At 39.2% G+C, this 25709-nt stretch overlaps 1 protein-coding gene across 4 annotated transcripts; it reads right to left on the bottom strand.

The window, feature by feature from the left end:
• Positions 1-24397, bottom strand: plekhg6 (pleckstrin homology domain containing, family G (with RhoGef domain) member 6). Of its 4 annotated transcripts, none has more exons than XR_013195991.1 (16): positions 24167-24397; positions 22722-22914; positions 20927-21058; positions 20664-20795; positions 15542-15637; positions 15275-15325; positions 14715-14864; positions 14514-14624; positions 12659-12808; positions 7020-7145; positions 6830-6949; positions 6614-6743; positions 5082-5197; positions 3153-4543; positions 722-836; positions 1-593 (listed from the first exon to the last, which is right to left on the bottom strand). XR_013195991.1 is itself a non-coding variant. In XM_077208977.1 (16 exons), the coding sequence occupies exons 1-15, from the start codon at positions 24184-24186 to the stop codon at positions 2493-2495; spliced, it is 2958 nt and encodes a 985-aa protein (XP_077065092.1). In that variant the 5' UTR covers positions 24187-24299; the 3' UTR covers positions 1-593; positions 2484-2492. The 4 variants fall into 4 exon arrangements, 3 of the variants coding, with proteins under 3 accessions (XP_077065092.1, XP_077065085.1, XP_077065103.1); XM_077208977.1 differs by lacking the exon at positions 722-836 and adding an exon at positions 2484-2532 and having other exon boundaries at positions 24167-24299; XM_077208970.1 differs by lacking the exon at positions 722-836 and having other exon boundaries at positions 24167-24393.
• Between the last annotated feature and the right edge of the window lie 1312 nt (positions 24398-25709).

The following is a 25709-nucleotide window of genomic DNA, read 5'->3' as shown; positions in this document are numbered from 1 at the left end:
TTTATTTCGCATGTTTTAATTTAATTCTTTTTTGTGCACAGCAAACAGGTTTCTTAAATGCAGTTTCATAAAATTGCTATACAAGAAAAAATGTACACAACACATTCTGTACACAATTACGTTTCGGTAAAGGCCTATACAGTAGACACAGTGTTAATCATTTTTTCATAAAAAACGTGAAGACTGTGTGTGTGTGTGTGTGTGTGTGTGTGTGTGTGTGTGTGTGTGTGTGTGTGTGTGTGTGTGTGTGTGTGTGTGTGTGTATATAATATCACTCAAACATATTTTAATGAAATAGCCATGCTTACATAATCATTCAACAACACCGCAGAACCATTATATATTACATTTCTGCAGACACTTTTCACACAATTCACATACTAGACCACTACACTATAGTACACTAAAGCTACACCTCACTGCATACCGTTTCATCTTGCCGGTCAGTTTTTTTCGTCTCTGACCTGCGAAGCTCATTTATGGGCAGAATTGGCTCAAACCAGTCTTCATCATCAAGCTCCTCAAAACCGAAAACCTCCTTATCGTCAAAACACCAGCCTGGCCAGTCAACACTGACGCCCTCCATGACATTTCTGCCACAAGGGAGAGAACAGGGGTTAATGTCTTCGCAAGAGTAATGGTTATTGTTATTTCCCTGGTAAAATGGTAATAGACTATGGTTGATAAATTATGAGGTATAAATGAATTAATAAATGAATACATTTCATTAATATTGACTCTTTCCATGCCCTGACGGAATTTGCCGGCTTTCCATGTTTTCCCTGTTATATGGCAGGGGGCGCTATTACACTTCTTCTGAAAGAGGACAGAGTCTCCTGATCAAAACAGACAACAAAAAGGGAATCAGAAACAAGCGTTAAAAGCACTGCTTATGCACGTTGTAAACGTGATTTTCTCAGCTTTTTGTACAAATCTTACCCACATTCAAGTGTTGATAAAAAAATGCATGTTCTTTCTTTTGATATGCTTTATTGCATGTTCAGATATTCATACAACAAAATATACCGGAGGCAATGAAAATTTTTGTGAAAATTATCAAAAACATTTGGAGTGGCAGGAAACTTTTTTTTTTAAAGTTGTAAAAAGGAAATAAAAAAACATTATATAACATTAGACTACATAATATTTATTTTTGTATCTTTACAGACTAACTAACTCTAACTCTTTACTACTAACTCTTTCCCTTCCAGTTTTTGTTTTATTACCATTTTCACAAAATGTTCATGGCCACCCCTCTTTCTCATCCTCACTTCCACCCACGTTTCACTCTCTCCATCCGTGTGTGGATCTGCATCCTGCATATTTCTCTCCTTATGCGTCTCTCTCTCTCTCTCTCTCTCTCTCTCTCTCTCTCTCTCTCTCTCTCTCTCTCTCTCACTGGCCGATGGTGATGGAGAGGCAGAGATAGTATTTTGTTGTATGAATATCTGAACACGCAATATTTAAAAAGAAAGAACAACAGAACCTCTGCTTTTAAACAAAGAAAAAAAATGAATCCGTTTTATAGCCTACTTTTTTATCAACACTTGGATGTGGGTAAGTTTCATAAAAACAATTTAAAAAAGCAACATTTTGGGCAAAAAGCTGAGAAAATCACGTTTTTGTCAATGACTATCCAGTTTGGATTCAGAACGATGATCAAAACATAGAGCCATCAACACCCTCAATGCTTGCACAGTCCTATAGCTCGTTCTGGCTCGACATTTCATTCAGTAACATTAGGCAGTTTTGATTTATATCCTGTTCAATGTTGATGGTCGAGTAATTTTACATATGCATATGATTACAAATGAGAACGCTCGTTTTTGCTTGTGTTTTGATCAGGAGATTCTGTACTCTTTCAGGAGATGCGTAATAGTGCCTCTACAGTAAAACTGTGAAAACACGGAAAATTCTGTCAATGGCGGGAAAGAGTTTAAAGAAATTCATATTTTGACACCTTATAATACTTATCAGACATAAAGTAGCGTTTATTAAAATTTAGAAATGTCATGAACATTTTTACAGACAAGATTTTTTACAGACCTCCTTTAGCCTACCTTTACATACCCCTAATTGGAAACTATGAAGAGAAAGCACAAAGTAGGCCTACTACATTCAAATAGTTAGACATGTTATCATGAAGCTTAATTCATGTGTTTCTAATATATTTAAATGCACTGTATATTAACTTCTGATCTGCTCTGAGCATTACATAACGTTTTAAATGACCTATTAAAGACTGAATTATTAAGTCTATTGCATATGCTCTGTAATTCTGTTTTCATGGGAAGCCTGACTCCTAATGGTCCTTATGAAGAACTAACTGTACTATTACGAGAGATATATACTGCAGTAAAATTTTAGAACAATGATGTGGTAGAATTATCTTACAATTTCCAGCAAAGGTTTGAATATAATAATTAGAGAGAATTTTATGTAACAGTACACAGATGAATTGTGTGTGGGAAGAAATAACGCACATGAAACTGTCAAGTTCCGCAGTGCAGTGAAGTCTCTCTACAGTCATATCTAACAAATGGAACAAATACACTTAAAAATGAAAATGATTGATTTTCCACTGGGCAGAAAGGGTTATTTCTTTATATCTTAAGTAAAAAAAGTACACATGCATAAACACATTCAAAGGTGTGTTTTAAACTTAGTGCCCAGACTTTAGATATTTTTATCAAATAGTTTGCATATTGTTTCTTCCTTGAGGTTTGTTGGTAAAGTTTCAATTTAATTTAATGTAATGTCATTTAATTAAAATTTTCACATTATTTTCAACCCTCTCTTTTGCAGCTGTGCTTACTTTCTATGTAGTTTAAACAATATTAAAATGATATAAATCATACAAATTACATAGTTTACAATGTTATTCTATTCTATTATAAATTACAAATGTTAATTTAATAAAAAAATACCCTCATGTCAGTTTGAATGAAATAAGTAGTCAGTGCAACCTGTGCCCCTTCAAAAAATGTTTGCATGACAAGTCATCATCTGATGTTTTCATGGTTGTATCTCGTAAGATCAAGAAAAAAGTGATTCTTCATGATTTGACCCCATTAAAAAGAGTTAATTACTGTAAAACTTAGATTGTGTGTTCAGATCACAACCTGTAGCAATAGTGATCCACGTAGACTCACCCTTCTTTCTCATCCTCACTTCCATCCACGTTTCCCTCTCTCCATCCGTGTGTGGATATCATCCTGGGTCCTGCAGATTTCTCTCCTTCTGCCTCTCTCTCTCCCTCACTGGCCGATGGAGAGACGGAGATAGTAGGAGGATTTTTGAGAGAAGGAGACCCCTTTTTTGTCTTTCCCACTCTTTTCCCCAGTGCACGTTCCTTTTCCCGTTCCTTAGCCCTCTGCAGCAGGTCCTGGGGCGGAGAAGGGTGAAGCTGGTCGGTGTCTAGTGGCGGTGAGGGACCGCGTCTGTGAGAGGAGCTGATCTCCGGGATGGAGGCGCTCCTCTGTGTCTTTAGTTTGGGTTTTGTTTGACGGTTCCCATCAGGCTTCTGCTCAGGTTCGGAGAGCGTCTCAGTATCTGGCGAGGATCTCTTTTCAGGAACATTCCAAAACGCTTCATGGTTGTTTTTTAGAAATCCCAGCTTTAGGACTCTGTGCGAATCCTGGGGTTTAACGCAAGGGTTGGATGCTCTTCTCTGGTTCCCATTGGAGTTTGTATTGGGAGGAAGCTCCAATCCATTCGCAGCTTTCTTGGAACTATCAGGGTGGATAGATGGTTGCAAATTTTTCGGATGCTTCTTCCGTAAGCGAGGAGACTTCATGTTCCTGATGAACCTCCCTGATTCTGTGAGGATACCATTGTCATCTTCTGGCTGGCTGCACAAAGAATTCTTCCTGATTCCTTGAGAGTCATCATATGGATCCAGATGTGGTTTCTCTGAATCTACACTTGCCCTACATGTCGGTGTAGTTACTAGAGGCTTGATGGATGAAGAATTGCTTGGCATGGATTGGCTAGAAGACCCATTTTTCTCCACATGTCCACCTGGCAACAACGAGTGTCCATTTCTCACAAGCAAGTCCTGTTGTGAGATTTCATTAGAGTTTGAAGATGCCTGTTGTCCATGTTTCCATGTAACTCGCCTTTCATTTATTTTAAATGGGACCTCATCCTCTTCCCACTGCCTGTTTCTCCGTTCATTCGTTTTAAATCCAGCTGAATCAGTCTTTCCCACAACTTCTTCATGAGCTGATATGCTCTGATCATTCCGATAACCGACACGAGGAGAGTTTTTATCCTCTGCCGGCTGTTGTTCTTTACTTTGCTCCACGTCTGTCTCCACATCTGTCTCAGAAGTGCGTCTTTGATGACTTAATCTGTTTAGACACTCAGCTTGGTCAAAATCACTATCAGATCTGTAACTATCTGACTGGCCACCAGGATCCTCCAGGACTTTGTCGGCCAGTTCATTCTGAACGGGAGGTCTCTTTGATCTAACTAACTCTACCTGTCTTGTGGTCTTCAGGGTTTTGTTGGTCTCATTTCTCCTCAAAGTCTCTAATGCTGCCTAAGAATATCAACAACAATCAGTTATAATTACAAACTATTCAACTACGTTTTACTTTCTTATTCAGTATTCTTCTCACAATCTTAAATACTGCACAGGTGTATTATGGTATATAATAGGCACTTTCCATGAAACGCTTTAGTGTCCACTCCAGTTACTTCTTAAAAAAACATTACTGGCACAGAGCCCATGTTTTTCAAGTCAGAAATGAACTCAACGCAACGCAAATGCAGCGTAATATTAGTATGACCTGTTTACCGCATTATACACACCCACCCCTATTTTCCCACATGATTTCCCCCAAGTACATTTTTTAAATTTCATTTGTATTGTTTTTTTTTCTTCAAATCAGCATTGTTCAACATTTTCCGAATTTGTTCAAAAGAAAAATCTTCATGTTTTAACATTTTCCGGCCTCGTTTTGTGTCCTATTCGTGGAAAGTGCCAAAAGTAGAAAGTTCAATGCATTCATTTAGAAATGACAAATGTCAGTTTTCCAGGGTTGGGCTTGTACACCCTGTGTGTTTGCCACGAGTACCTGTGTCTCACGCAGAGCAGACACCCATGTCACGCAGTTTTCTGGACTGGATGTGGACAGGAAGTTCACACTGACAGAATAACCAAGATCACCAACCTCCACCAGCACAAACGAATCTAACAGACAGAGGAATAGAAATAGTGTGAGAATCAATGAAGTACCCAATAATAAATATTTACAGAAACTTATTACAACTTGAAGTTCCAATCATTTTTCCTTGAGGTTATACTGTAATTACATTCCATGTTCAGGTCATTTGCATATTTGAATTCACAATTGCGTAAACATAATGAATCTTTTGTGACCATGCGTGAGCAGGTCTTTGACACACCTTAGGTTGAGGCTTTCTCTGATTCAAAAAGCCCAATTAGAAACCAGCTTATCAAGTAATATGTCAATCCGAGCCCTGGCATGCTAAGAACAATATGCTAAATTATATAAAACAGATTTCCATGTGGAAAATCAATGTGCATGTTGATGCTGACTGGTTATATGTAATGTATTCTGTGTGTCTTTGTGCATTTTCTACAGTTTTAGGTTGTAATATTTTACGTTTGTTATTGTATATACATATATTTGTATCTCTTTTTTAATTTTACCTCTTATATTTATGCATGGTATCTAACTAAACATATATTTAGCAAACTGTGAAATATGAGTGATACCTTACATAAGCTCTTTTGTAAATAATGCCTTAATATTATTAAAATCTAGCACAGAATTTTAAAATAGTAAAAATTGGTTCTCGTTTCAGTTGATGCTCCTGAGCTTTTTGTGCCATCATTATTATAATATTATTCAAGAAAACTGACCTTTGAGTGATCAATGTCACAAATTTGGTTAGGGACCTAAAATTAAAAAAAAATTAAAACGTTTTTTACAGTTTCACCTGTATTTTGAATTCCACTTTGCATTTTGCTGTGTTTTAAAGTCACCATGTAATCCAAATTGACAATTGTTATTTTTTTATGGAATATTGCCGTATGTATAATAAATGATTTATCTAGTATGCACATCATTTTTTTTATTCATTTGCTCTTCAAAATAACTTCCCCTCCCTATTGCAGCAACATCTCTCTAATGATGTGTTTACTGGTGTGAGGGCGGGGCAACCTGTCACTCACATGAGATCGACCAATAGAAAACCACAACCATCCAACGATCCAATCAATTCCTTATGGGAAAAATCAAGTCCCGTCCTACATTTTTCTTAACAGAGAAGCAATTTCACTCGAACGTACGTCACAATAGGGAAAGAAAGACTATTGCAACTTCAATTTCAGTTAAAGAAAATGTATGTAAACTATGTCCAGGCAGACATTTACCAGTTCCTTTTATGTTTTTTACAGTGTGGTGTATCATTATCATTATGCATCATTATGATTCTAAAAAAGGGCATGAAAATATAGCCTATGTGCATTAAGAATGTCATTGGGTATACCTGCGCTTTCATGCAGACGTGAGCTGAAGTTTAATGTGAGGTAAGGATTATGGGATTATTATATACAGTAGGAAGTTGTGGACACACTCACAGCCATCTTTGAGCTGAATGCAGTGTATTCTCTCCAGAGGCAGAGGGGGGCGCACTACCTTCAGTTTGTCTGATTTCTTCTGTGTTTTGGTCATCAACAACACATCAGTGAAGAGCAGGACCACAAGCTCCTAACATAACCAGAAAAGAATGTTGAAAGTCTGAGGCAAATAGGCAACCTCATAATCATATTCTTCTTGTTTGTCTTGTCACTTGCCTTGTTGTCTTTTCTTACTCTGACCTTCAAAGTTTCTTCCAGTAATAGCCTCCGTATGATATTTGGTCCAACCCCCCTCATCGGACTTGTCAAATCAAAGCAGCACAACTCACGAACATGCTGTGGGTGAGATCTCTCTGTTAGGCTTTTTTAAAGCAAACATTGTTCTAACATTGTATCTTTTGTTTACCTTGTCTATTTCTTCACTCAGACCTTCTATGTTGTGTCCCTCTATCCTTTGAGCAGCAACAGAAAGTTCTTCTTTCAGATGCATATAGTTATTGATAGATTCTAGAAAATGATTGACACTGTTCAACTACAGGAGAAAGAGAGGCAGTGAGTGAGAAAAACAAAGGGCAGATCTTTATCTTTAACTTCAATGATAGAATAAAGACTGTGCAAGCATATTTATATTCGAGATTACAGGATGATAATAAGGCGATGCAGCTTAAGAGTTTCAATTTTCTCATATTTTTTAGGTGTTGGGATATTTCACACATAATATATATTAGATTATCAATAGCAACTACTGAAAATGCTTCTATTTTTATTCTATTCCATTCTTCAATTATATTTATTTGTCCCCTTTATTGGTTTAATGACAGCAGCACTTGAACTGCATGAACAATTGTTTGCAATACATAACTATTGCAAATAATTATTAAAGTTCTTTATATATTCTTACATATTTCTTATATATTTTAGTGTTCTAATCAATTTCCCAAAATCCTGAAATTTCATCAATTAAATGTGGTCTCTTTTGAACTCAGTAGACATGCAGTTTTATATTGTTGCTCTCGGGCGGAAACCTTGTATAATCCTACTTTTCAGGAAAAGGAAAAAAACAGCGCCACTCCAAACTTCCTGTCTCTACAGACGTGCCGAAAAGTTCTGAAGTCGAGACCCGCACACCAAGGAGAAAGTTTTTCTCTTTTACCTTGATGTCCGCCAAGTTCAACCACAGATGTCTCTCCACGTGGCCACCATCGCCGCCATTGAATGACAAATAGCAGCGTCTGTTTGTTTGGTGGCCCAATCCGTAGTGCGGTGCAGCTCAGTGACCACTTCGGGGGACAGTCCCTGCCGCTGATCCAAATCCTTAATGGATTTCAAATCCTGGTATGCCTTGAGCACGGCCATTCTCATTCAAGCGTGAGGAGGTCCGCAACGGCTCAGACGGCAGAGACGGAGCCTTTAAAGAGGATGCATCAGCCTGAGAGAGATAGCCTGTAACATCTTCAATAGGACGCATCCCCACATATCTCGACTAATTCAATCCCTCCACACTCAAATAGTTTGAATGCTGAAATGGATAGATGCGAGCTGAATATGGCCTCTTCTATTTAGTTCGAGAAGAAACGGAAGGCTCATTGGAGTGGGACGGTTATGGCAGGACCCATCCGTCGAGTCTTCCAGGAGTGGCTTCCTGTCTCTCGTTCCCCTAAACTAGACCCAATCTAGTTGTGGTGCAGGCAATTACATCCAGCTATTCCTCGTATGCAGGGCTGGTAGGCTGAGAGAGCTCACTGAAAGCTATATCTCTGCCCTCTTCAACTACATCCGTCTCCTCCTGGCTGGATGGCGCCAGCAACATGCTATCTGCTGGATCCGAAGACTCAAGAGAGAGTACGTCCCGATCCAGCAGTCAGTGATCCTGATCGCTCAAGCCAGTGGTTGAGGAACGCAAGCGAGACATCCCTTTCTTGAACTCCCCAGCCAGCTCGACTTGCAATCCCCACAACTACAGTCTCCGCTGTGCCTCAGCTACCGTAGGGCCCATGCCGTGGGGCGCAGACGCTTGTCCCGCATCCCTTGAGAATAGGGCCAAGTGCGAACAGAGCTTACTTATTATTAATCTCTCATAATGGGTGCATTCAGATCTCTTGAGAACTTAACTTTCCTCAGGTGTCAAAAAGCTGGGACACGGATACGCTTGCTCGAGTGCTTATCCATGATAGTTGCCTTCACACGCGCTAACACAAAAAAACGTCTCCTGAAGACAAAGAAAAAAGCTGATGACGTATATTGCAGGTGCCCTGTTATACTCGCTCTGGTAGTGATTTCATGGACTGTCATCGGCCACTGAAGTTGTTGTGTTGGTACACGTGCTTCAGAAACCAGTCAAGCTGATATCGTTCCATATATCCTCAAACCAGACACACTCTTGAGTTTCACTTCGATAGGGAACTAAACTGCATGTGGCACTTCATTCACGATAGAGGCGGGGTGGAGTTACAGAGGATCCAATGGAGTTACAAAGTTTAGTCACAAGTCCGACTCAATACTTCAACCAAGATAGTTGAAGGCAACTATCTTGGTCTTCAAGATGGCGCCGCGGATGGCTGCCTCGGTGTGGAGCTCTCCAGCTATTGTGTTGTTTTTGTTCGTTTGTTCTGCGTTTAGTCATTCTTTTCCTATCAGTTTCACCAAAAAAGAACTACTGGACATTAGGAAACACACACCAGAAACCTTTTCTACAGTTTTTAATTATTCTGACATTTTGCTGGACAGTCTCGTCGGAGGGGCAGCGGTGTTGTTCAAACGCGCGTTCAGACGCAAACCCGGGAAGCGTGCCGGTGCGCTGGTTAAACTCCGCGAGCGCGGCCTGCGCACTGCACTCCCCAGTATTCATCTCGCGAATCTCCGATCCCTTCCTAACAAAACGGATGAAACGGGGAAAACGAGAGGTGGTGGATTGTGTTTCTACATTAACGAAAGTTGGTGTTCAGACGTAACAACACTGAAGATGTGCTCTCCTAATTTAGAGGCACATTTTATAAACTGTAAACCCTTCTACTCGCCTCGGGAATTTTCCTCTTTCATTCTCGTGAATGTTTACATCCCTCCAGACGTGTGTATGAGCGCGGCGCTACAACAGCTGGCTGAACAAATAGCTGAAACGGAACAAAGGTACCCAGACTCTCTTTTAATCATTCTTGGGGATTTTAAAAAAGCAAATCTTTCCCGTGAACTACCAAAATACAGACAGCACGTTACATGTCCCACCAGAGACAGTAATATACTGGACCACTGTTACACCACAATAAGAAATGCGTATCACTCGGTCCCACGGGCAGCTTTGGGGCTCTCTGATCACTGTTTGGTTCATCTCATACCGACCTACAGGCAGAAACTGAAATCAGCTAAACCTGTAATAAGGACTGTAAAAAGATGGACTAATGAAGCAGAGCAGAATCTACAGGCCTGCTTTGATTGCACTGATTGGAGTGTGTTTGAAGCTGCTACCAACGATCTGGATGAGCTCACAGATACTGTAACATCATATATAAGTTTCTGTGAGGATACATGCATTCCTACCAGGACATTCTTATCATTCACTAATGATAAACCATGGTTTACTGGGAAACTCAAACACCTGCGTCATGCCAAAGAGGATGCTTACAGAAGTGGGGATAAACTCTTGTTTAACCAGGCCAGAAACCGATTGACAAAGGAGATCAGAGTTGCTAAAAGGAACTACTCTGATAAACTGAAAAAACAGTTTTCATCCAACGACCCATCATCAGTCTGGAATGGCCTGAGGAACATCACCAACTACAAGTCACCATCCCCCCGATCTGTGGACAATCAACACCTGGCTGACGATTTAAATTCATTTTACTGCCGGTTTGAAAAGCCCTCATTCACACCACACACCCGGTCTGATCTGCACTTCACACATTCACCATCTCCTCCTGCTCTCCCATTACTCCCCCCTTCTGCCATCCAACCTGAGCTTAAGGTCTGTGTGGAGGACGTGAGCAGAGTCTTCAAAAAACAAGACTAGGAAAGCCTCAGGCCCAGACGGCATCTCGTCTGCTTGTTTAAAAGCCTGCGCTGAACAAATGGCCCCGGTCTTCACACAGATCTTCAATAGATCATTGGAGCAGTGTGAAGTTCCCTGCTGCTTCAAACGCTCCACTATCATTCCTGTCCCCAAAAAACCCAAAATCACTGGACTTAATGACTACAGACCTGTCGCTCTCACGTCTGTGGTCATGAAGTCGTTTGAAAGACTGGTGCTGGCCCACCTGAAGGACATCACCGGACCCCTGCTGGATCCCTTTCAGTTTGCTTACAGAGCAAACAGGTCTGTGGATGATGCAGTCAACATGGGACTGGATTATATCCTGCAACATCTCGACAGACCAGGGACTTATGCAAGGATCCTCTTTGTGGACTTCAGTTCGGCCTTCAATACCATCATGCCTGGTCTTCTCACAGCCAAACTGACCCAGCTTTCCATGCCATCCTCGATCTGTCATTGGATCACCAGCTTCCTGACGGACCGGCAGCAGCGACTGAGATTGGGGAAACACATATCCAAGACACTCACAATCAGCACTGGCGCCCCTCAAGGGTGCGTTCTCTCCCCACTGCTCTTCTCCCTGTACACTAATGACTGCACTTCTAAAGACCCCACTGTCAAGCTCCTGAAATTTGCAGACGACACCACTGTCATCGGTCTCATCCAAAACGGTGACGAGTCTGCTTACAGACTGGAGGTTGAACAGCTGGCTGTCTGGTGCAGTTATAACAACCTTGAGCTGAACACGCTCAAAACAGTGGATATGATCGTGGACCTCAGGAGGAACAGCCCAGCACTTCCCCCACTCACCATCATGAACAGCACTGTGGAAGCAGTGGAGTCATTCAGGTTCCTGGGCACTATCATCTCACAGGACCTGAAGTGGGACAATCACATTGACTCCACTGTGAAAAAGGCCCAGCAGAGACTGTACTTCCTTCGCCAACTGAGGAAGTTCCACTTGCCACAGGAGCTGCTGATTCAGTTCTACTCAGCCGTTATTGAGTCTGTTTTATGCACTTCCATCACTGTCTGGTTTGATTCAGCTACCAAATCAGACATCAGGAGACTACAACGGACAGTCCGGACTGCGGAGAGGATTATTGGTGCCCCCCAGCCATCCCTCCAGGACCTGTTCTCTTCCAGAGTGAGGAAGAGAGCAGACGTCAAGACGGCGACTCAGATCACTGGCCACTAGAACATCTCGGCACAGGAACAGTTTCTTCCCACAGGCCATCTCCCTTCTGAACAGTTAACATATCTCCCAAGGCATATGCCTGTAAGTGCAATACTCCCACTGGGAGCAATACTCCCACTGTTTAGTGCAATATCTTAAAAATTCAGGTGATATTTATATTTATTCATACTATACAAGATACTGTAAATATGTTCATTATCTGTAAATGTTTATTCTGACAAAACCCAACTGTGACCATATATTTTTATAGTATTTTCATATTTTTTTTAATTTTATTTGTAGAATTTGTATTACTATTTGTATTACTATTACTTGTTGTATCTGTATTTGTATATGTGCACTGGAAGCCTCAGTACCAAGGAAAATTCCTTGTGTGTGCAAGCACACTTGGCAATAAAGCTCTTTCTGATTCTTCTGATTCTGATTCTGATACTTTTCATTGGTTAGATATTTGCTAAACCCACAGACATACGTAAAGGGAGACAGATAGTAATGATTTATAAAAATTAAAAAAAGACGAAATCTGGAGATATGAGATTTCCACCCGAAAGCAACAATCTATCATAATTTATATCATGTGTTTTCTGGGGACCCGCAGTGGGCTCAAAGTAGTGCTAGGTCTGTGTAAAATATTGTTTTTTTGTGAAAGCACTATACTAATAATTTTTTTAGTTTAATTAAATTTAAATAATATTATGTCTACATAAATGGCAAAAAAATGTTTTACCATTAAAAACATTATGCACTTTGTATTTGTTTTACACAGTACAAATTCAATTTACAGTATATGATCTGATTCATCACCATTATGTCACAGTCTCACCATTCTCTCAAGTGCGATTTGGGTGGGGAGATTTTGTGTGGTCTTCTGAATAGCTTTCAGCAAAAGATGATATTTTGTTATTCTCTGGTATGCTTTGGCCTGCATGTCGCCGAGTCTCATTCGCCCACACTGTGGATGATTCTCCACCCACTGCAGAATAGATTACATCAAGATAATCAGGACCATCATGCATTCATCCAAGCATGCATTCATCCTCATGCAACATATTTGATTGTAATCTATGGCTTATGTGCATCTGTGGTATGAATTGTACATCTGAAGTCATACCACTTTTTTATACTAATTTTTTGTCTAAATGATCACAAATTAGCATGTTAACTTTAATATTGTGGTGTAGTTCGGTTCGTTGACATTCTATATTTTGGTTTAAGTACAACTAGTCAATTAAAGATAAGGTTAATTAAACAATTGTTGGACTTAATGTGCAGTATTTTCTACTATGTACCCTTCAGTAAATAGCTTACCCCCTAATCAACCACTACAGTCAAACCACCACAAAGGCAGGCGATCTTACAGTCATTTCTAGCCTGCTCACTCTGCATACTGTCCACTGGTGCAAAAAACATTGACAGGGGAACTAGGTGTGGTAAACAGTTCAGTCAAAATGTGGAAAACAAATTCACACCTCTCCACCCAATTCTTATGTCTATTTTTGACTTTTTTTCCAGCCTTAATTTAGCTTCAGATAAAAAATAAAGTTTTTTTTGCATAAGCTATTGTCAAGTTTCCTTTAAATGGCACTTTTAAGATCTATTAAATCTCATTGAAATACATCAGTTGAAAAAAAAAGGAACCGAAAAAGACAGCATTGCACACATTAACATTAAACCCAACTCAAATCAATTGGCTTAATCAGGGGTGTCCAAATTTGTCTCTGTCCTGCAGAGTCTATAGCTCCAACTTGCCTCAACACTCCTGTCTGGACGTTTCTTGTATTCCTTCATTAGCTGATGCATGTGTGTTTAATTGGGCTTAGGGCTGAACTCTGCAGGACAGTGGCCCTCCAGGAGCAGGATTGGACACCACTGGGCTAAATGGTGTTCAAAAAGTTTCAGAAGTGGAGCTTTTCACTCTTTGCATCGCTCTCTCTGTCCGTGTTTGGACGTTTCAGGCATTTTTCAGTGAACAGATCATTCAATGACTCATTCAGGAAGAACTTGTTGCCACCTATTGGCTGGAGCTAACTACTGATTTATTCAGGAACCAACCAAGTGGCTGATAAATCCAAGTAGGGCTCGCTGCATCCTGCGGTGGATATCCAACCCCACCCACATCCAAGTGTGATGTCAGAAGCCACTCCCATGTCCAATAGGTAGGGTAGGTTTTAGGTGGGTTTCAGTATGTAGGTTCTAGATTAAAAGGGTTTTTAGGCATTAGTTTACAGTGATGGGTAGGTTTAGGGATCAGTGTTTGGTGTAGGCAATAGTGATGGGTAGGTTTAGGGATCAGTGTTTGGTGTAGGCAATCCATGGGCATGGGTGTGGCTTCTGACATCACACTTGGATGTGGGCCGGGTTGGATGTCCACTGCAGGCTACCTCGAGAGGCTTCTCGTTAAATGAGGGAGTTGTTGAATCATTCACTGAACCAGTTTGTTTAAAAGCATTGATTTTATTTTGTGCTAGGATAAATGAGACGGCCGAAGCTGATTTGGCTTTGTTTGGAATTGTTGGAACTGCAATTTTGTCTCTAAAATTTCAGTTAGTCAATGGCCTCATGCCAAAGACTCATTATATATTCAGAAAATCAACCCTTTACAATTGCTTTTTTTTGCATTATAATTTTTTTAATAGAATAATTCTTTGCTTTTAACATATGAATATGATTTACTGTACCATAAGATAGGTGTGAAAGTGTGGGTTTGTGTAGAGCTGTCTGCGTGCAAACTCCAGATTTCTCTCCCCTTCCCAACAGTATTCAAAGTATGCAGGAAAGCGCTCAGGAAACTGGAAGAGATAAAAAACAATTAGGGAGAAAGATCTGGTATATCTGTTTTTAGCTTAATTATAATTTAATGAAAAACAGTTTTATCATACCTGCAAACATCCAGCCTCAAGTTTCAGAGGGTCAAAAGGTCGTCCAGTGAGACGGACTTCTTGTAACATTGGATACATCACTTCATGCCAAAAGAGTCGATGTGCATCAAGGATAGAAGGAAGATCGGAAAAGAGCATTGTGGGGCTGATCTAAGAAAGAAAGAAAGAAAGAAAGACGGAAAGAAAGAAAGAAAGAAAGAAAGAAAGAAAGAAAGAAAGAAATGGAAAAAGATTAATTGATACAGATGATTGCCACCGACATGGGTGCTATCACCCACACGCTCTACGACAGAGCAAAATAATTTTCCATCTGGTCCGCTCAAAATGTTTCCATTTGTGACATCACCGGTAATGCTCCAGATTATATTGAATGAACAGAATGAGTGATCTCAGACAAATTACAGTGAACAGCACATTATTTGACCGCAGATCTGCCGTCATGCTTATCCAGCCAGTCTGCCTACTATTAAGATCTGCTGAGTATGTAACTCTAGAAGGTCAATTCAGAAAAAGAGTTTTCATATAAATACTTTGTGAAAGATGAGACGAGATGTACATACTTCCTGAAGAAATCCGTATCCATGACAGTGTGACAGTGGTGCCAGCACGAGCTGTGCGAAATGAGTATATGCATTAGCCAAAACTTTAGCATCGGTTGTACATGCATCATTTATATAAAAAAGGACTAAGGAACAATGTGTTAAAGAATATCTGCACACCATACATATATTATTTTTCATGTCAATGTGAATTGATTGTCTATATCTGATCAAACAAACTGTAATCAATCCATAATAAAAAAAAATAACTGTAATGTTATGACATACTTCTTTGACAATAGTGAGATTGTTGATGAAGTTAAGCTCAGTATTAAGAAACTCCCACAGCGCCTCCTGTTGGTGTCGCTGGGTTTTTGACATAAACTACAGAGACAAAGAAAAAGAGAATGTCATTAATCCTCCACCATACAATAAACATACTTCTGCTGTCTTCTCTGTTATGCCCACTTTATCCACTGCATTTTATTAACTTTGAGAATGATTCTATTATTCTTTTGGCAGTCATCACCAATCACCCATCCTGCTTCACAAACATTATGCCTTTTCATTTTCTAATGGTGCACTCCATTTGTCCCAAGAAAAGATAAATTCCTAGTTCCTAGCAAGGTTATAATCGTTAACGAAAACGAACGAAAAAACGAAAACTAGGTGGGAAAACCATTGTCGTTAACTAAAATAAAAATAAAAACGAGGCATTACAAAAAACGATAACTAACTAAAACTGTAATGTGTGTTTGGCAAAACTAACTAAAATAAAATAAAATAATAGAGTAAATGTCCTTAGTTTTCGTATTTGTCAATGTCTTTCATTTTTAACGCTATTTAAAACACGCAGTGTATTCGTTCAGCTGCATTTCCTTTCCCTGCTCTCCCTCCGTCTCTCTGTCACATGCACGCGCGCACACACACACACACACACACACAGCCCCTCCCCTCCGTGCACACCGCGTCTCCATGAAAACGAGGGTTCGACGTTGAAAGCAAGTTCGCGAAAGGTTGGTATCTCGTGAACACCTTTACACAATCACACATTAAAAAGTGGTGCAAAAATATTTTTAATTCTGAATACATTATTGTCTGTGTGTTAATGTCGACCCGAGAAGCGATTGCGCCTTCTTTAGAAAGTTAACTAGTCGCAAATTTGAGGTAAAATGCACTTGGGTTGTCGATGTCAAATATATAAGCTGTGATTCAAATATTAAATAATGTTATGTCATTATTCAATACAGATGAGTAGCCGGTCCGACATTAATTTTATGGCCCGCGTCATGCAAAAGATGAATGCACTTTTTATTTTATTTTTAGTTCAAAGGTTGTGCGAATGTTAGACAGTGTGCCTTATGTAGCCTATATGTTTAATACCGCGGAGTCGGACGCTTTGGATAATCCGTGGGTCAATTAATAAAAAATAACACTTATCATCGTCATTGCGATGTGTGTGGAATGTTTAATGTAGCTTTATATAGCTACTTGATATCTCCGAAATGTAACCATTAACTTGATAAGCGCAACAAATAGCGAAACAAGCGGTAAAGCTGTCAGTTTGTGTGTGCTAGGCAGAGCTCGTGCATTCAGAGCTGCGCACTTTCAATTGCGTAATTTAAATATCACACTTTAATTATTTATAGCTCATAACTTATAAAAAATAAAATAAAACAAGGTGTTTTTACTATATGACAAATGATAGACAGCTATACAGCGCGCGAGGACTGAATTGAGCTCTCTTTCGCGTCTGAATGGACAAATACACAGCATTATGTATAAATGTCCGTTTTGGCGAGTATTCGTGCAGTATGTCTTTACAGTCAGTTATGTCTTTACAGAACATACAGTTGTGAGAATATCGGATGTGCATCAGTGCAATTGGATCTGCACTCGGTCTTAAAGTGACAGTGCGTAATAAACCTAATGCCGTCTGTGCACTTAATATCAATCAAACAACAAAATAAAAAGAGAAAAGAATTCACTGCTCTTTAATGAGAAATAGCCTGTATTTGCTCAATGATTTTCTCCATGTATTTTGAGTTTTTTAATACTCTTGAGTATTATTTTTGTTTTAATACATTTTTAATCTACTTTTTTGTTCCAGATTTTTTTAATTTTTATTTTCATATTCAGTATTACTTTAAATCGGACAAAGACTAGCAATACTTACCTTGCAAGGAGGTTTTTAATACTCTGTTTGGGTATGAACTCTTTTTTTGTGCTTAATTTTAATAATTAATATTGCTAGAAAACTGTTAATCCACTTTTTTGTTCCAGATTTTGTTTCACGTTCAGTATTAGCCTACTTTAAATAGGACAAAGACTAGCAAGACTTACCTAGCAAGATAGGCAATACACAATATTTCTTACTTATTTAGAAATGCAGTTTATGTCGTCTTTAGTCTTTTTGCTATTTAGTTTTTTTTCCTGGCACACGTCACTTACACATTTTGCACTTTACTGCAGAGTCGTGTGCAGACTGTTTACATATTTGTGCCCATATGTACATTTTATGTACTGGTTTTATTGTTGAATAGATATTTCTAAAATTGTATGATGTTTTCGTTGAGTTATTATTACACAATTCTTTTTCTGACCTTTTTGAATCTTGCCCCTGACAAATAACCCAAAATCCAAAAAAAGACTAAAACTAACATTAAAACTAATAAAAACTAAACTAAAACTAAGCATTTTCAAAAAATAAAAACTAAACTAAACTAGCAAACCCACTTTAAAAACTAATTAAAACTAAACTGAATTTGAAAACAAAAATTCAAAACGAAATAAAAATAAAAACTAATGAAAAATGCAAAACTATAATAACCTTGGTTCCTAGTAGGAACTTTTAACTTTTCAAGTCAAAGTCGCAACTGGGAAACTGGGGCGAAGTGCAACAACCCCAACTTCAGAATCTAATCTGGCTGCTCAGCGCATCAACTGTAGTGACACAGCAGAAATATATTATTTATATGCACTTCTGTTTGTCTGTGTTTCAATAAACTCAGTGGTGCACGCACGTCAGCACTATCTGTGCAACATACCACTTTTGTATGTGTTTGTACTGTAGAGGTAAAAGTAATAGGGATACTGGGAACAGAATGAGAGGGAGAGGGAATAAGAATCACCAGGAAAGCACTATTTATATTTCTTAAAGGCCAAGTTCGGTATTTTACACTTAAAGCCCTGTTTTAAGATCGTTTCTGATTAAATAGAACGATTAAGATTGAAATTTGGACAAATGCTGCTGTCCCGAGAATTTCAGGGTTTCTCGCGGGAGCCGCCATTGTAGCAGAACTTCACCTGCTGTTAGCATTCCATTGACTCCCAGTCATTTTGCCGTCACTTTGACAGCGAATAACTTTACATCTGAGGCGTCCAAAGACTTAATTTGTCCATTATTTGTTTCTAAAGAAACACGACAATGTATAAAAGGCTCCATTACTCTGTATCTTACGTTATGGCCCCGTAGAAGCCGTTTTTGTAAAAATAGGCTAACGATTGCGTCATAACCACGTGACTCTCTTGTCGCACAATAGAGAAATTACCGTATAGACAGAAGGAGAAGCTCGCAGGCAATCTTTTACTGTGTATGAGGCAATCGGGGGGACATAGAGGCATAAAAGTCAAGGGATAAGCCCATAGATAGAGAGTCCATAAAAGCAACAGTACAAAATATTTCAACAACGTTTTTGAGGAATTTGGTGATTCAGATTTGTCTTGGCACAGCTACTAGAAGATTTACAACTGTCAGACTGTCGTCAAGCTCAGTTTGAGCCTGCGCAGTCGCTCAGCCATCAGGCAGGAAGTGCAATAATCGGGCTTCAGTCTTCTCCGTTGAAATCAATGGGGTCACTCTGTCCATTTCTTTACTGTTTATGGTAGCCTACGATACCGCGACTGCATAAGACTACAGAAAGAATACAAACAACCCCATTGTTATAACATACCTCACAGAACATCCAATACAAGTCAATGGAGTTGGACAAAAGCTACGATAAAACCTGTTGGAAAGCATCTTTTGCAGCGATTTATGTGAGAGCATATCAGTGAACACCCCAGACCACTCTGTGAGTTTCACGTCTTTGTAAACTGAAGTTTAATGCGTTTTATTAATGATTCTTCCAGTGCTCCTATGAAACCATTGTCGAGGTGGAAATACTGAACTTGTCCTTTAAAGACACAGGGTTGATGAGTAGAATATGAGAACATACTCCTTGTATGGCAGTATGCACCTAAATTTTGTTTGCAATCTGCCATGAATCAAGAGAAGAAGAAGAAGAAGAAGAAGAAAAAGAAGAAGAAGAAGAAGAAGGTAAAAGTTTGCCTGGACGCGTCCATCTTAGTTTTCGGACCTGTGCAGTGACGTCGGGTGTGAAGTCATTTCCATGTAGCTACGACATCCCTCTTCCGAGGTAAATGGAACACGCCATAACTAATCTAGTTCCAAAATGTATGTGCAGTGGTCAGGTGATGCAGCATTCACAAAGCTTCTCAGAAAAGTCGGAAGCTCTGTAATTATGGTGCAGTCATGGCCTAATGGTAACAGAGTTGGACTGGTGACCCAAAGGTTGCTGGTTTGATTCCAGTACCGGCAGGAATATGACTGAGGTGTCCTTGAGCAAGGCACCTAACCCCCAATCGCTCCCCGGGCGCCACTCAAGGCTGCCCGCTGCTCCGGGTGTGTGTATCCACGTTTGCAGTGTGTGTGTTCACTACTCACTACTTTGCTCCTAATGTGTGTGCACTTACTTGGATGGGTTAAATGCAGAGGTCAAATTCATCACGTGTCACTTTCACTTTTCACTTTCATGGTAATTCTGACATGACATTAATGTACCTTGAGTTTTTCCTCCGGCCACATTTTATTTCCATCACAAAAGTTGTGCAAGCAAATGCAGCTGTTCTCAGGCTAACGCAAAAGGTTTATGAGAGAATGCAAACGTTTCTTGGGGAACGCAAAAGTACTTTGAGAGGTAGTGATTTCGTATGAATTCATAAGATGTGATTGATGCAAAAACATGATTATTAGAAGAACAAAAACAACGTAAGCATGAAGATACACTCCTAACCCCAACCCCTAAATTCATAAATACGCACGTAGGCCTAACCATCTGTGTGGCATAAGCAGACCATACAAAAAGTACAAATGAGATCGTACAAATTCATACAAATTAGCAACCAATTTTGCTAAAATGTCCAATAGTAACAAATTGCCATGAGAGCATCTTGGAGAGAACCCAAAGCATTGAAATAATTTTTACCCTCCCATCTGAAATTTCCCCATCACCATGTCCCTTTAGGGGGTGAATAGAAATATGACGGGTTTTGGAAATTCCATAACAGAAAAAAAAAATGTATTTCTCCCAATTCCCTCTAGTTCCCTCTCTCTCCCATCCATCCATACCTCATGAGAGTGCACTATTTCTGTCCAGCTCTTTTCCAGTGTTCTTTCAGTACCTCCCTCTCCCCATGTCCACCTCAGGTCAGCAGGTACGTTGAAAGAGTCCAGAACTTGTTTCAGGGCATCCACCTGCCCCTGTACACCACCCGAGAGAGAGAAAGAACAGAAAAGTAATAGAAAAAAATCGTTGTTTAGTACAAATACAGCATGCAGACCGAAAACGTACCTCCTGCATACATACCCAATTTAGGCGAAAAATGAATTACCTCCAATGTGCTGTTTTTCTCAGACACTCCCTGACTGAAAAGCATCTGCTTTAATGCACCTCTGGTCTTCACAACGGCAGATGTTCCCTTGCTCATCGTAGAAAAGTCCACCGCTGACCTCTGCTTCTTTTTCTGACAATGCAAAAATTGATATGTGACAAGCTGAATTAACAGCAATCAACCAAGCCTGAATAACCCACGTTTTGTAGTGACATCCTTTACTACAACAACAAGATTTACAAGTAGAAGAAGTAGTAGAGTAGAAGCATTTCTCATAGCACTAAATACGCAGAGGATATTGATTGATACAGTCACATGACCAAAAAAATACATTGTTTCTTGTTCTAATTGGTTAAATCACTTGAGGACACACGAACGGCTTCTGAATATGTGAGCACCACTATGTTGAAAGCAGTGGGCATTTGTGTTTTATTAAAAAGACTTGGGCCTGAATTTGTGTTTAAGGGCACCTGGAGGGTTCCAGCAACTCCAAGGTTAAGGTCATTTGATTCCCATGGCCATGGAACACAGATGCTGATAAAATGCTCAGTGATAAATAACTGAAAATGAATAAAGAAAAAATCGAGTAGTTTAACCCTTAAACGCATACCTCGGTTCTTCAGAGACCCAGGACGTCATGTATACCCTCCTCCTCATTCAGTTAGACATCAACCTTCTTAGTATTCCTCAATCAATTTATTATAAACAATATAACATGAAAACAATTATAAAAGAATGCCAGTTTTTGTACAAATTTAACAGGGTCGCTAACAACCCAAGGTGTGTAACTGTATAAGTATATTTTTCTGCACAACAATAATTGAATCTTTGATGACTGAATAAGTGCAGTTCACCTTTATTCCACAAGGAGGCAATATCTTATACACAATGATGAAGTGACGTTTCACCCACAGGCAGAAAAGAAAACAAAAGAATAGGAAGCATCATCAGTAAAACTTATGGCTCAACGATTTACTGCAGAGCTGGTAATGAACGCAATAAAATATTGGTGTTACTTTCACTTGATGGTGGATCTGGTAAAGAAGCTGTCAGTGTTTAAAAATATTGATTTTGAAGATGTTAAAAAAAGAATATGTTTGAGATCGCGAATATGAGCCAGATGCTGAATGTACTGGGAAATGACGAGGACAGTGATGATGCTATAAAACTGCACAAACGGAACCCTTCCAAGCTCAAAAAGGTAACAAAATATGCTTTATTTTATTCTTCTGTAGGTAACTGTTAGCCTACTCAAATATCAGAAGAGTTTTATATTATCGCGTCAGGTAAGAGATCCACCCGAGTTCCGGGTCACTTTTTTTTTAATTCATGTGGGTCTCATGGTTGTGAAAAACATAGGCTACAGTATAAATCTACTATTAAAAACAACTTGAACATCATTTACACATTTCTTGATACAGTTTTAAAGGCAAAAAGTCTAGATAATGATGATAATGATTTAATTTGTATTAGTTTGGCCCTTCATACAGGAAGTTGCACAACATGATATTTTACATACAATCTGAACTAACCTTGTTATGTAAAAAAAAGATTAATATTTTAAAAGCCTTATTGATAGATTTTCTATGAAAAAAAAATTTCCTTACAAAAATGTCCTCTTTTAATGAGGATTTTCATTATGATATCAAGACAATTACTAGACCTGCCACAATTAAATATATTTTCTATTTTGGATCGTCATGTTTTTGATCTAAAATGCAATGCAAGTTATTTTATATAAAAGCATCTTCATCCTGCAAACATGATTCATTGCTGACTGTTATGAATTCAGTACCTGGTGGCCTATAGTGTAGTATCTGTGTTTCTCTTGTGCCCTCCGCTGGCTGACTGGTGGTACTGCAATAATCCCATCCGGAGAGACAGCGTCTGCCTCTTTGTCTTCCTCCCTCTGTCGGTCACTCTTGTCACCGAGGGCAGTCTCCTCTGGGGCCATGACATTGCTCAGTTCCGGTCCTTTTGATGGATTACTAATGTGCACAGATAAGATTACAATAAGAGGATTAATCGCTTATCAATTGAACGAGAATAAGATTGAAGATGGTGAATAAACAGGGATAGCAAACCAGAAAATAGTAGCAGCATTGAGTGAAAAGTGATGCTATGGTTCATTTAATTATATGCATAATATAATGCATAAGAATGCATACAAAGCTCTTCACAACTGCAAAAGAACTGATACCAGACTTCTGAAGCCCACAGTGACCTTTAAATCGCCAAATCGCTCTCTCTCTCTCAAACACACACACTTGTTTTTCTATCATGGGTGGGTTTATAATTTTTCCATTGACGTATATTGTTTTTAAATTGAGCTAATGATGACTTCTATTTTTTTTATTAGTATTATTATAATTATTTTATGCAAGACTTGCTTTTACAATTGAGGACATCCCCAGATATACCCAAGGTTTAGCTCACTTCTGCAAATTCTATGTATATATAGTGTTACACACGCACACACGCACACACACGTTGGGTTTAATGGGGACATTCCATAGACAATGATTTTTGTACAAACTTTTAAACAAACTATATTCTATCCCTCTACCCATCGAAGATCCCCCCCCCCCCCCCCCCCCCACACACACACACACACACACACACACAATCTCATCAATACTCAATTTGCAAGCGACTCTGACATGAACAGATACGCTGACGTTTATAAACATGGATACCCTTACTATGTCTGATTCACACACTTCTCTGTAACTCAGGTGAGTCATATTTACCCAGGCATGAATCTCAAGAGCAAGGAATTCATTAGTGTGTGATTCACAAGACTCGCACACACATGTTCTGAGAAAGATCTAAAAAGTCATCCCACGTTTGACAATCAATTTTTGGCAATACACCAATTTCCCTCACCTTGTCAACATTATCATCAGCAATCTATTGAAAATACCCCGAACGTACGCACGAACACGCACACACCGCCATTCACATCCACATATGTTTACAAATTCACATCTGTCTTTATATATACAAGCACAGCATGGCAAATACTGTACATAAGCACACAGTAATAACACATAATTTAGAAAAAAATTATATACAAGTAATTTAAGTTCCATTTACTTCAAAAGTGAAAATCTGCATCATACGCAGATTTACAGTACAATCTCAATTTAGATGTGATTCTTATTTCAGACATTGTCCTTAACAAATCACACACACACACACACACACTGGCTCTCGTGGCAAGTCTTCCTCAGTAGATACCTGGATTTATCTGTGTCCATTTCCCTCAGTCAGACAGACATCTTAGAGCTCTCTTTTTCTCCCTCTTGTCTCCCTTCTAGTCCTCTGTGTATTTTTCTTTTTCGTTCTTTAACCCTTCCTTCAGCAACAGGTTGAGCGAGCGTGACAGGATTCTTTTGTCTTCGTTCTCAGGCCTGGCTGCACCCTGAGAGGATAAACCTGATCGAGCCATTGGTGCTTTCTGATGTGACTGACAACCAGCCAGCTGTTGATCACAGGTACATTACAACATGTGAATTTATAATTGTTTAGACAGGGATGATAGATTTGTGGTTTAGACCCACATAGACATGCATGTACACACACACACACACACACACACAAAAATACACACACATGCTCTGCTCACACAATGAGGAAGAAAGATGTTATATAGTGTCCAATCAGGAAATGAATGTGCCTGGTAGGTTTTGATTGTTTGCCCAAGAAAAACCCATCAGCATCATGTTACACTGATGTTTAGGTAGATTTGGCTCAGGTTTATTCTTCAAGTGTACATTTATTCGATTTTTGGCCATTTTATCATATTTTAAGATATTTCCACAGAACATTGTCAAGTCAACCAGTGAAGACATGCAGGTCAGCTGATTAAAAATAAAGAACTGGGCAGAGGGCCTGAGAAATGTCAGACAGGAACTAATACAATTGGATAAGAATGCAGAAAAGCAACTTTGCGCAAGATCATACCAGACATGCATCAAGACATAATTACACGAGCACCTTCATCAGAGGAGGACACGGCTGGGTGGTGCTTGTCTAGTGTTTAATGGTCTGCTAATAAAACACTAGTAGATTTAGTGCGGGCAAGCCCTTTTATCAAAGCTTGAACTACCAAGTTTCTCAAGAGAGGCTCCTAACAAACATTTTAATCTAAAAATGGGAATCACTATGAATGAAAAACAAATTTCACACACACACACACACACACACAGCGCGCGCGCGCACACACACACACACACACACACACACACACACACACAATTTTCAATTTGTATTGTTTTTAAGTATGTTTGCAATCGAGTACAATTACGGGGTGTAACTGTGTGATGGAGTGTTGTCAATTATAGATTATCAATGGGCTTAAGTGGTTGCAGATGTAACTTTGTTGATTGGTCATGTGTGTATTTCAAATAGGAAGAGTTTGTAAATTTGTATATGCCTGATGAAGGTCGAAAGACCGAAACGTTTCTGCTAAATTAAAATTTTATTTGCAAGCACTGATAGTGTGCGGGGGTTCCTATTTGTAGATCGTCGATCAAGCTTGGTCTTCCTTCCCTACGCACCTATCACCAACAGGTGTGCGATGGCTTTTGTTCATTACACATAAAGTCACCATATATGGGTAAATCATACAGGAATTATTAAAAAAGCGAAAAAGTGCATGATATCAGTGGGATCCGAAAAATATGTTTTTTGCGAATATTTAAGTAGTTTTTGGGACATCTATATATATGTTTGTTTTTAAGCAAAAACAAATGCTTCTAATCGGCTAATGATATATGAA

Source organism: Siphateles boraxobius, unplaced genomic scaffold, assembly GCF_051911475.1.
Source record: "Siphateles boraxobius isolate OS27281-9 unplaced genomic scaffold, OSU_SipBor_1 12, whole genome shotgun sequence".
NCBI classification, from domain to species: Eukaryota; Metazoa; Chordata; class Actinopteri; order Cypriniformes; family Leuciscidae; genus Siphateles; species Siphateles boraxobius.
Note: the sequence above shows the minus strand (reverse complement) of the source record. Positions and strands in the feature narration are given on the sequence as shown.

What these genes read in the sequence shown, in the direction of transcription:
- plekhg6 (XM_077208970.1), bottom strand. Translation starts at nt 24,186, where the DNA reads ATGGACACAGATAAATCCAG. An exon ending in AGAAAAACAGCACATTGGAG is followed by an intron (nt 20,796 to 20,926) that starts GTAATTCATTTT and finishes GGTGGTGTACAG; the next exon opens with GGGCAGGTGGATGCCCTGAA. An exon ending in CATTCAGCTCAAAGATGGCT is followed by an intron (nt 5,198 to 6,613) that starts GTGAGTGTGTCC and finishes TCTGTCTGTTAG; the next exon opens with ATTCGTTTGTGCTGGTGGAG.